Consider the following 13035-nt stretch of genomic DNA (forward strand, 5'->3'; position numbering starts at 1 on the left):
TTATTCATACTAAAATAAAAGACCCTAAGCAGGAGGATATGATATTAGAAAGATGATTACAGTTATTCAGATTTGTCAGAGATATAAAGCCATTGACACTCACATTCACACCTGCAGGAACGTGAGTCACCAGTTAACTTTATTGTACCAGCAGTGTATTTGTTTGGAATGTCAAGGAAGCCAGAGTACCCACAGAAAACCCACGAGCACACAAGCAAACTCTACACAGTAAGGCCCTGGTCAGCTATAGGCTTGAGCCCAGAACATTTTTAATGTGAGGCAATAGTGCAAACCACTTTTAGCTGCCCTCGATGAAAAACATTTAATATTTAAATGTGATAAGCAGTTCAAAAATTCTTATAATCGAGTTGTTATCTTTCTTACCTGATAGAGAGACATCATATCTGACTCCAGCTTGCGAGAGGTGTCAGAGCTGGATGCAGAAGAGAGTTATTGCTTCATGGTAGCAGCTTACATCCCCTCCAGACCCAAAACCACCCAACTGGGAGCCTGGAGCAAACAGTTGTGTACACAAAGACAGGGGAGCGTGCTACAAGGTGAAAACTCTGAATACACTCCACTGCATGAGTCCAACTTATGACTATGACAAGTTTTTTTTCTAATATATAAAATAAAATATATAAATATAAAATCATATATATATATATATATATACATACTGTGTGCATGTATGACTCATTCTGATGAAACAATAACAGCACTGCAAATAGTAATGTCTAAATGTGTGGCTGACATCCCATTTGTTGGCATTATGGGCCTTTGCATATAATTGCTTGTGTATATATGCAACATGTGGATCTTTGTGCTCTTGATGAAGATTAAAAATGTCACAGAAATGACAAAGCAGAGATATTTTTACACATAAGTTCTTTTTATGGCCTGTGTCTTGACTGCCACAAGCTATAGGTATAATTAATTAACTCTTTGCCAATGAAAACTGTTTTTCATTGTGACATGAATTTATCAGGCTACATTATCATGAAGTTACAAAACAACAAAGTGAGGGACAGCAGACAGCACACAGTCAGTTACAACTGTAACTATATGTACAGTAGTAGCAGCCCAACAGCCAGCAGGCCTACTAGAAGTTTTTTATGTCATGGCTACCATCATCTATTATATTTCACTTCACTGTTTTTTTGTTTAATTCATTTTTTATATACATTCTTAATTTTCCATACTGAGAGTAGGTGATACAGACACTGTTTAAAGTGTGACTCTCCTTGTCTCTCCAGAGTTGAGTCTTGGAGCGTGGGTTGGTGCTGTCTCCATCCTGCTCACAGTTCTCATCATCATCATTACAGTGACAGCCCTCTGCTGCAAATGCTGCAGTCAAAGGAACAAAACCGTCCACACATCACAGTCCTCAGCACCAGTTTAGTGTGTGTGTTTGTCTTTTTAAAACGCGTGGAGCAGGTCTCTCTTCAGTATTCTATCTTCTCTCTGTCGCCTGGAAGAGTTTGGGCAAAGCAAAATAAATTTTTAAATGTGATTTGTCTACTTATTAGACTGTAAGAATACAAACTAAGTATATAATATTCCCTCACAGGCTTAATTAAAAATCTTACTTTATTCTCTTTCTGTAACACAATATACCAGTCCAGTTAGCTTCACTGCTTTCTCTAACCACATTTTTGAGTTTTATCATTCTGCCACCTCACCTTCTAATCGTTACCCAGATTGTGTTCACTTATTTTTTTACACTTAGACTTGTACAGGGCTGTGAATAAGTATTATTTGTCACACTTAAATCATTCAGGTGATCAACTAATTTTAATATTACACAAAGATAACCCCAGTAAATACAAAATGCAGTGAAAATGATCTAATTTATTAAGTGAAAAAGGCTGTCCAAACCTGCCTGGGCCTATGTGAAAAAGTAATTGCCCCCTAAACCTAATTAGTGGCTGTGCAATAACTGCAATCAAGCATGTGCGACAACTAGCAATGAACCTTTCACATCACTGTTGAGGAATTTTAGCCCACTCTTCTTTGCAGAATTGTTTTAATTCAGCCACTCCAAAACCTTAATTTTGGTATTTTGAGCCATTCAGAAGTAGATTTGGTGTGTTTCAGATCATTGTCGTGCTGCATAACCCAAGTATGCTTGAGGTTAAGGTAAAAGGGAGGAAAAGGAAGAACCATCATGGAAGAACAAATCCCTGGACAGAATATCCAACTGGCAGGCTGATATAGAAAATTTTTACCAGTGGCCGGTTAAAGCTGGACTGAAAGACAGCATGGAAGCAATAATCATAGCAGCACAAGAACAGGCCCTGAGCACAAGATCGATAGAGGCTGGGGTCTACCACACCAGGCAGGACCCCAGGTGTAGACTGTGCAAAGATGCCCCTGAGACAATCCAGCACATAACAGCAGGTTGTAAGATGCCAGCAGGCAGGGCATACATGGAACGCCATAACCAAGTGGCTGGCATAGTGTACAGGAACATCTGTGCCGAGTATGGGCTGGAGGTCAAAATAGGATACACCTCCAAAGGTGGTGGAGAATGACCGAGCTAAGATCCTGTGGGACTTCCAGATACAGACTGACAAACAGGTGATGGCTAACCGACTAGACATAGTGGTGGACAAACAGCAGAAGAAGGTAGATGTAGCAATCCCAAGTGATAGCAATATCAGAGCAGATGAACATAAACAATTTGAGAAATACCATGGGCTGAAAGAAGAGCTAGAAAAGATGTGGAAGGTGAAGGCAACAGTAGTCCCCGTGATAATCGGCACCCTTGGGGCTGTGACCCCCAAACTGGGAGAGTGGCTCCAACAGATCAAGGAAAAACATCCATTACACAGCTAAGATACTGCACAGGACCTTCAAGCTCCCATGCCTCTGGTAGAGGACCCAAAGATAAAAAGACTGTCCAAAAGGTCAAAGAGGATTTTTTTTAAGCTACTCAACCCGTCAGCCCGACTGGGTTTTTGTTTTTACTATGCTTGACATGAGACATTTGTAGCAACATACACATGCTATACATCCACATAACCAGAAGAAAGTTTACTAAAAGCTCAACAAAACCAATTTCAGGAAACCAAAATAAAATTCAAACAATAAGCAGTTAAATGGGCACAAGACCTAAAACATATTGTGAACAATTTCATAATGCCCGTCCAAAATTAATAAAGAAATCAGTAGAAGTGAAATATGGCATTACTTTGCCTACAAAAGCGATGAAAAAGGTGAACCAACCGACCTTTATTCACAGTCTGCAAGCGCTGCTATAAGTCATGTGCTGCCACGGGAGGCAACACATCAAATCTTAGCAAACATTTGTCACTCACTCATCTTGGTTTGTTCAAAGACTTAAAATATCGACAGGTGAGTCTCTTTCAAATGATTTAATTTAGACTTTTACTTTAAAGAGATCAACCCTTTAAATCCGAGGCTGATTTTTAGAACTCTGATTTGAATTTCGCATAACATAGGTTTAACAGGATTTAGTGTAGATCAAAAAAAGAAAAGCCGCAAAAAAAGAAAAAAAAAAAATTACAGTTATGAGGCAGTGTGATTTCTGCTGCTGTTGTGTGTTAGCTTCCAGTTCTCTGATGCTTTGTTATACCGTGTCGTTACACACATCTTCAGTGTGACGACCCTGTCTCCCTTTTCTGCCTGTGGATGGCAGTGTAACCTCAACGTGTATTATCATGTCTAATTAAAGACGTTATGGATGGAGAGTATAAAAGGTGTTTCTGATCTGTGTAACAAGGCTTCTTCTGATGGAACGTGGTTGCCCAGAGATGTCTTTCGCTTCCACTCTTTTGTTGTATTTTCTTTGTCAACGTTCTCTACCCCATTGAACAATAACTTTTTCTTTAATTAAGGAATGACCTTGTAATTGGAAACATTCAATCATATGTGGGATCCTCTTTATTCTTACGGTCGGGAACGACATAAATAGGGGGCTCGTCCAATATTCCTACACCGAAGAATATCCCGGTGAGTATTTTTATGAATGGCCACCTTTATGAATAAGAGCTCTGGTTAGGAAGAGTGTATCCAGCTGGGTTGTGCATACAATCCTTCTGATGGAACACCTTTGTTTTTTTTTTTGTTTTTTTATTATTTTACCTTTTTTGTTTTTGAGGGTTATCCTGGGTGGAGATCTAGGTCTCTGTCGGGAGTATGCTTTCGGACTTTTGGTGACTGATCGTCACAGAGTTCAGCGTGTAATGCCGCCCTGGGCCCGGTACGCCTTTGAAGACTAGGTAGGAATTAGCTAGTGATTTCTTTCAGATAGGATCTGGAGTTTCTCAGATTAAAAAGGTGAACCTGCACATAATTGAGTTTGTGTTTCTAATGCGTTCTTCTCTTTCCTGCGTGCCTGCAATTTGTTTTGACTTGTGGTAAGTCTCACGTGCGTGAGTGATTTGTTTGTTTGTTTTGTCACATTTAGTTGTAAGTTGGTGTGAAAACGTCTTCGATGCTCGAAGATTTGTCCCTCAACTTGTCCCTCAGACACTTTACTTGAGCGGTGCACAAAAGAGCAATTAATACAAACTGCCGAGCCCTTTAGTATCAATGAAGCCACCTGGATGGGTGGGATGGATGAGACTATTACCATTCGGCCTGCAGACGAAAGAAGATGCACAGTGGTCCTAAACACAACAGACTATCATGAAAAAGTAACCTCTCTCTTGGAAGACCAACAGACCTATGAAAAATTAAGAAGTGACCCCACCGGCACCTACAAGAAAAAGGTGGCTGAATATTTAAAACACCTGGAAAAGGACACCGGAATTCAGAGGAATTTACCTCCAGAGTCAGACATCTAAACCTGGATAGAGATGAAATGGTATGGTATCCTTTGATGTGACATCCCTCTTCACCAGCATCCCCACCACCGATGCTTTAACATCTGTTAGGAGAAGACTAAAAGAGGACAGCACCCTCTACCAGGAGCAGCCTCAACCCAGGCCAAATCTGCCTGCTATTGGACCTTTGTCTGAACACCACATACTTCTCATATTCTCATACAGAGGTGAATTTTACAGACAGAAACATGGATGTGCCATGGGCTCCCCTATGTCACACATCATTGCCAACCTGTACATGGAAGAAGTGGAAAGGAAAAGAGACTGTTCACCCTAAAAACCGGACACTAAAACAAAAGAGGAACAATGTAGTATATGCCATCCAGTGTAAAGAAGAGTGCTCAGAACTCTACATTGGAGAAACCAAACAATCACTTCACAGGAGGATAGCCCAGCACAAGAGGAGCAATCAACTCAGGGGTATGCGTCTAACGACTCTCACCTGATTTACATAGCTGAACTAGTGAGCCTATGGTGAAACCAACCTGGGAGATATATTGGAGGTTCCTGTCCACCTGGAGAGGTGGTGAAACGTTTAGACTTAAAAACTGAAAGTCCAGTTGCCATGACTCAACCTTTAGATAACTTCCCCTGGGAGAGACTGAGAATCTTCACAAACATATTTAGTATCGATCTTACTACTCAAGATAAGAAACTGAAGGACACACACGTGACAACTTTGAAACGATCACTGTTGATGGAGGAGTTTTAGAGTTAAAAACAGTTGTTCCCTGTGAATCTTCTGTTTTCTCTTTCGTGATATTGATGTTGAAAGTGAACCGAAATTTCAATAGATGTCACTAAACGAGTAACAATTATATTTGGAGGTGGCAAAAATCCATGCTGAGCATGAATGTGAGAGAAAGAGAAGAAAGAGAATTTGCAGCTAAGGAATTAGAAGACCAGATGCGTGTACGAAAATTAGAAATTGACTTGGAGAGAGAACGCGAAGAGAGAGCGTTTCAGTTAAAAAAGTTAGCGTTGGAGTTAGAAGTGAAGAAAGCAGAAAGTACGTGAGTGGATGTGCCATTGGTAACAGAACAGTCGCTCGAGCTAGGTGAACCTGTATTTGATATTCATCGGAATGTGAGATTAGTTCTGCCATTCTCTGAAAAAGAAGTGGAAAAATATTTTGATCACTTTGAACGTGTTTCTTTATCTTTGAAATGGCTGATAAAGTTTTGGACTTTATTGTTGGAGTGTGTTCTTACAGGTAAAGCTCAGGATGTTTATTTTGCTCTCACACTGGAACAGAGTGGTGAGTATGATATTGTGAAGTCTGCTGTATTGCATGCTTATGAACTTGTACCTGAGGCCTATCACCAAAAATTTAGAAATCTTAATAAAGATGAAAACTGCACTTATGCTGAATTTGCAATGGAAAAAGAAAATTTATTTGACCGATGGTGTACTTCAATGAAAGCTACAACTCAAGAGAAATGAAAAGAATTGGTGCTTTTGGAGGATTTTAAGCATTGTGTTTCTGCTGCTGTAGCTACATATTTAAATGAACATAAGGTGAGCAAACTTTCTGATGCTGCTATTATGGCAGATGAGTTTGTGTTAACACATCGGGGGTCATTCAGTTCAGTCAACTTCAAAAGTGGCATGATAAGTCTAAGTTTGTCTCTCAAGTTAAGACAAAGTCTGCAGTGTTGGGACAAAGTGCTAAGGCAGCTGTTGTTAGTAGTCCTAGTGAGACAGCCCTTTTAAGAGACCTGGTTTGTTTTTATTGTAAAAAGCCTGGTCATATTCATCTTCGAATTCATCTTTCCTCTGCCATATTATCTGGTGATGCTGTGGTTGGTGTCTGTTCTGCACTTCCAGTTCCTGGAATTACGTTCATCCTGGGAAATGATTTAGCTGGGGGGAATGTTTGGAGAGAGAGTAATGTGGTCACTCCACCAATTGTAGAATCTTTACCCAGAAAATCTGACATTGAACAATGTAACACAAATCAATGACTACTCAATCAATGCCTTAACAGCTGCCTGAAAACCAAACTAGAGAAGTTTCACTTAACGACACTTTCTGAATGAAGATAATTCAGAATCTGGGTGTATATAAAAATTGTCTCATCAAGAACTCGCTGGTCATACCAGAGTCTAGAAAACTTATGATCGCATTAGGCGACAGTTTTAGGCCTAAAGTAAAACAGGTTGTGGCCAAATACATATGGTCATACATGTCAGATTACTAGTAAGCCAAATAAGAAAGTGCCGGAGGCTCCGTTACAGCCTATTCCTGTGGTTTGCAACCCCTTTGATCATTTGATTATTGATAGCATTGGTCCTCTGCCAGGGTCTAGAGCTGGTTATCACTATCTTCTTACTATTATGTGCCAGACTACCCGCTATCCTGCAGCTTACTCGTTAAGGTCTATCACCATTAAGTCTATTTTGAAGACCCTTACTATTCCCGAAGTTATTCAGTCCAATCTATTTTCAGTGCTTAACATCCATAGAGTCAAGGGGCTCTGAAAGGTTTCATCAAACCTTGAAATCTCTGTTAAGGTCATATTGTGTGGAACTTAATGTGGATTGGGCGACTGTTTGACAGAAAGGCTAAGTCTAGGAGTTTTCGGGTCAGGGATCAATGATCAACGAAATCAACTACTAATGCAGTGGAGTTTAATTTTACAGCCTTTCCATTTGGAAATTAAACTTGTGCGAGGAAAGGATAATATCATTGCTGACACTCTTTTGGTCAGGAACAAGCTGGCTATGACAGCAGTCTCAGCTTTCATTTGGGGTGGACATTGTATGATTTGCTTAAAGAGGCCCAGTAGTAGAGTGGTGCTGTGTGGAGTTTGATATTTAAGTAATTAATTTGAGTTGTGTTTGGAGTATGTAAAAATATATGTTCTTGTAGCCTGTACTGAAAAGATATGAAGAGATGATCCTATTTTGATTTCATCCATTCAGTTTTTTTAATGTGGTCACTGAAACACTAAGCAGACGACATGAATAAATTATATTTGACTTTTTATTTCTTAATTTTCTAAACACAGAAGGTCACATTTAGAGGGCAACACATTCAACAAGACTTGTAAATATGTTATCATCATATTTTTTCCATTGTTTTGATTATTTCACTTAACCATGGTTTTTAAAGGGCATACATCTGTATTATAGAAAACAAGTAACTTTATCTTGTCTTGTCTGAATATTTATTCTCTGACAACTGCTTTCAACAATATTTTGATCATGCCCACATCTTACTCATATAACAACAAATGTGAATGAAGCAGTACAACAATAAATAAACATGTCAACAACAACAAATGACTTAGCATCTGAGTAAACAATAAAATTGTTTGGTAACCACGTCATTTTTACAGTGCATTATGTACAGTGATATATTTTCTTAACAGTGATGAAACAGATGCTATTTATCTGCAAAAAATTCATTTTAGCTGTAGAAAGTTGGCAGGTTGACTTGATTTGCTTCAGATGTAAACACGTGAAGTATATGGGCGAATGCTGGAGGAGGAAACTCCAGGTAAAAAAAAAAAAAAAAAGGGCAGATGTTCTTAAATCCTTTGTACAAATCTCTTATGAACCAATTTGCTCGCACTTTTATGCAATTCTAATACTGTCATAAAAACAAAATTAATTTGGATCGCTTTTGTAACAATGTCCTGTTTATAGTGGTGCTGTGGGGCAACAAATTACTTTTATGGGTTTCACTTTTCACAAGACCAGAATCTGATCATTGTATTATTGAAACTGTTGAGTATTTACTGAACCCAGACTCCAAATCAGTGTAGATACCAGCAGGTCAGTCAGCCATTAGCTGCACTTGCTTTTAAAAAAACGGAGACCTTGATATCATGTGTGATTTCTTATGGTTTGGAATCATGGGACACTTTGAATGTCTGACTTAAAATCGTAAGACACATTTGTTTTATGTTTTAATAACATGATGTCATACATAGGCGGATGGTTTATGGTTTATATTGTGAGATAACATGCTGTAAATGTCAGAGACTTTGCTGTAGTATCTTTCATGTAATATTAAACACAGTACAATATCTATAAAATTTCTAACCTGACATTAGATAGATATATTCATATTGCCCACCGTGAAATTCTATGTTAAGTTTGTATCTTTCTTGTATTGTATGAATTACAAAAAATGGCAATAAGCAACATTTAACTGAACCATGACTTTCTGAAACACTGATAAAAAATGTATCAATGTAAAAACTGATAATAAATGTATCAATAATGTTACCTGATAACAGTGAGTTTATATTCAAACATCCCAACAGTGTATTGGGGAATTTCAAGGTTTTACTGACTATAAGGAAAGCAAATGGTCATGTTTATCTCAGTCTTGAGATTAGGCATTAAATGTGTACATTAATTTTCATGTTGTCTTGAGCACACATTACAAATATGAAAACACAGAAAGTTTACTTTCACAGGATTCACAGTGTTGTCATGCAAATGTAGTAATGAGGTAGGCTTGAACTGAAACTTAGTGTTAATTGAAATGTTCCTTTGGTGCTTGCTAAGTCTGTTCCAAGTCTTTTTTAATGTGAAGGTAGACTGCCATCGGATAAATATACAGTAGTCATAATGTACATCAAACACACCAATACACTCTATTCTATTCATTTATTTCATACAAGGATAATTCCTTGTATTTCCTTGTATTTATAAACTGCTGAATGAAATGGTTACGTGGTATAGTATGAATTACTATCTGTACTGCTACATTGCCAGACTGGCAGATAAAATGCATTGACTACACTGAAATTTGTGCACTCCTTCTTACAGTGAGCGGAAGCAATGCTGCAACAGGTGAATTGCGGCAACAAAAGAAGAATTGCATGGCATTAATATTCAGATCAGCATTCATGGACTATTTATGTTTAAAAATGGACATGTATGGGGCGGGATAAGAAGCTGATTCACATGTGCACAATTCTATGTGATCTATGATTTAGAAAGAGAACAGTGCCTACAGCTGTGAAACACTTTTAAAAATCTTTTTTTGGTAAGTGCTAACCATAATACACTATACTAATGGTGCCAATTCAACATTAGTGAACATTTGTTTTAACAATGATATGTATTAGCATATGGAACTAGGACCCTGATGATGTTTGTTTACTGTTAGTTCATTGACTAGACTCTTTAAATTAGTAACCATTGAATTAAGCCCTGAAAATCTTTTGTTGGCTGTCTAGTGGTTTAAGGTATAATATAGGATACCACAACATCAGTGTTTGCTGTGGTTACAGGTGTAACAGTACTGTTGTGGTCAAAGGTGAAACAGGCTTTAAAGACAGAGATGACAATGAACCAATGTTTCTCAGCGTCTGAGACAATGAATATCTTATAGTAACCAATGACTGAAAACACTGGACATGTTAATATTGGGATAGGATAGACTATAATATCCAACCAAACTCTCTAAAAATTGCATCCAACTTACACCTAAAACTACTAAGTGACTAGATCTCTTAACCACAGTCACAGAGTATAAAATTTATATACACTTTATCTATTGTATATGACAAAGTCCACTTTCAAACACTAAAGAAGGATTATTTTCACAATGGGCCAATTACCCCTGTGAAAACCTATTGGCTTTCAAAATGTTGAGTTTTCCCCTATACTTGTTTCCAACTCCGATTTCCATAAATCATTCTAAATAGACTGGCGTCATACAACAATCAAATTTCCTTAAAGAGCATATGACAGGTTAGAGTATCCATATCACCAGAGCATAGGAGAAAATCGCTGTATTTATGATTTTAGTGAAAAAGGTTATTTAATATTCACTGGATTGGTGGCAGGAGATGTCTTTCTGAAAAAGTTCACTTCAGCATTAAAAACTATGACATAACATGGGGTAAACAAGCTAGCCTCTGAACAATCATAGACATTGGACCATGAAACCAATGAACTTGACAATTTCTTTTAACAAATATATGACAGACCACTACCAGCAACAATTAGCTAAGTTCTACTTCCCCCTCTGCCTAGGTCATATCATGTGGTGCAGTTTCAGGAAAGACGGTACAAACTGTCATGCTTTCTTCATCAATTCTGCCACTTTGTCATGTTAAACTAACATTTATTCTTTACATGGGTATTTATAAGGCAGATTAATTATGAATTTTGAAAAATGAAAACCTGTCATATGCTCTGTAATAATAATCAGCAAATCTGGTGAGATTAGCCGATCTCATGGTAGGTTGATGGTAGATTTTATAATCTTTCACTTCTGACATGAATATAATATAGCAATCTTAAACTACAATTATTGCCATAAATAAAGCAAAATTATTTCTTCCTACTTAATCATCCCTCTTTGTCTTAGTTTCATCACCCATTCTCTCCCCGTCGTTTTTTTCCTCATGTTGCCATTGTTGTCATGGGAACGCTGCTGACATGATAAAAGATCATTTCAGGTCGACGCTCTGAGTCTGTGACTGAGTCTTCTCCTTGGCCTAAAACAAACATGACAGACCAGCTATGAGTTGATAAATATGAATTCATGTAATATATTATATAGAAATCTCTTAAAATGGTGATATATAAAATGTCAGCACAAAGGTCTACTGTAACAGCACAGTTGTGGAGATCTGTAAAACTTTGTCTTTGACAATGCAATTCTGATGTTTAGCAGATAAAATTCTACAATTTTTATGTACATATTCTTATATGCTTCTTACAATACCAGTGTTTGCAAATTAGCACTGGATCTTACGTTAATGTTGCAATTATTTTATAAACAGCGTCATACAACTGTTTTGAATTGCCTGACACAGTTGGAATAATCAGGGCTTTTATTTTGAAAAAATGCTATAAAAAAGCTTTTATTTTGCTGCAGGAGACTCATGGGACCTTACACTAGAATCTGGACTTATTTTGAATAATCCTTATACTTTACAAAAATGTAAGATCTTCCTATAAATAACTGTGGACTTTTATTGTGAAAGTCTGACCGTGTCAGAAAATCATGGCTGATATTGAAAATGGCCTCACTTGGTATCTGAAACCGTATGCCAATAGGCAACATCGTTTTTTTTAGATTATTTTTTGGGCAGTTTTTTGCCTTTATTTGATAGGACAGTGGAGAGAGACAGGAAACTAGAGCAGAGGGGAAGGGAAGACATGCAGGCATACATGACGGCCGGCTCGGGAGTTGAACCAGCATCTCCTGCATATATGGACGGGCACACTACTGCTGCGCCACCTGCAGCCCCCACAATGTCTGTTTTAATATTGAGTTGCTGTTTCAGAGGACAAAGGTGAAGGGGATTTTAACATTCTCTGACCGAAAAACGGCGGAATAATAATAAAGAGAAAAAACAAAGAACTTATCTCCGGCTTGCTGTTTACACAGCAATCCCAACAATAAAGACAAAGAACGAAGAACATATCTTGGGCTTGCTGCTTGCACAGCAATCCCAACAATAAACAGAAAAAAAGCGAAGAACATATCTTGGGATTGCTGTACAATTCTGCTGTTGTTTAAGTCACTGATAGCAGCGTCTCCGAGCAGCAGGATATCTCTGTCCTTCACATTTGGCACAGATTCTTTGTGTCTACCTCTCTGACTAGTTTCATGGCTAGTTTCATGGCCTCATAAAATTACTACTTTTTGTGCTTGTTTCTCAGTCACAGCAGACATTTCTTGCTCAATAAAATTTAGTGCAGACAGTGGTTGAAACCTGTTACTGAGCTATATGTTTGGTGATGCTACATATGCTCCTGGGGTGCCAGCATTCTTCTTTCTAATTCTCTTGGGGCATTGGCGTGGCACCAAGTTTATGCCAGGTGGCTTCATTCTGATCAATTCCCACTTTTGAAAGTTTTGGGAAAGACACTGTATCGTCCAGGTTCAGAGTAGCATTTTGGTCAACACAGCACTTGTGGTAGTGTGAGCCGCAGACTAGCCGGTCACTTAAGGCCCGGATTCCATTGGCCATTTGCGCTAGTTGGCATCCTATAAAAGTGCCCTCCTTATTGTTGTTTTTCATTTTTCTTTGGCTTCCGGCTATTTGCTTCCGCGTTTATCGAGGCCTCGAGATTTGGAGTGAATTGTACGTGTTAATTGTCTGTCTATTTGCTTTGTTTGGTTATTGTATTTGTTTGTAGTCATTTTTATTTGTGTGTGACAGGAGCCAATGCCCTGGTGTCATGGTGGTGGATGTCCATGGTGG

At 38.2% G+C, this 13035-nt stretch overlaps 2 protein-coding genes across 2 annotated transcripts in view; one reads left to right on the forward strand and one right to left on the reverse strand.

The window, feature by feature from the left end:
* LOC113133796 (tissue factor-like) overlaps positions 1 to 1513 on the forward strand; it is a 29871-nt gene extending 28358 nt beyond the window's left edge. Inside the window, exons 6-7 of the mRNA XM_026312701.1 lie at positions 392 to 557; positions 1257 to 1513. Coding sequence (XP_026168486.1) covers positions 392 to 557; positions 1257 to 1402 — 312 coding nt within the window. The 3' untranslated portion in view covers positions 1403 to 1513. The remainder of the gene's footprint in view (positions 1 to 391; positions 558 to 1256) is intronic.
* A 9755-nt stretch (positions 1514 to 11268) lies between these two features.
* Positions 11269 to 13035, reverse strand: part of LOC113134100 (uncharacterized) — a 67893-nt gene continuing 66126 nt past the window's right edge. Inside the window, exon 10 of the mRNA XM_026313337.1 lies at positions 11269 to 11316. Within this exon, the coding sequence (XP_026169122.1) occupies positions 11269 to 11316 (48 nt within the window). The remainder of the gene's footprint in view (positions 11317 to 13035) is intronic.

Source organism: Mastacembelus armatus, chromosome 17, assembly GCF_900324485.2.
Source record: "Mastacembelus armatus chromosome 17, fMasArm1.2, whole genome shotgun sequence".
NCBI lineage: Eukaryota > Metazoa > Chordata > Actinopteri > Synbranchiformes > Mastacembelidae > Mastacembelus > Mastacembelus armatus.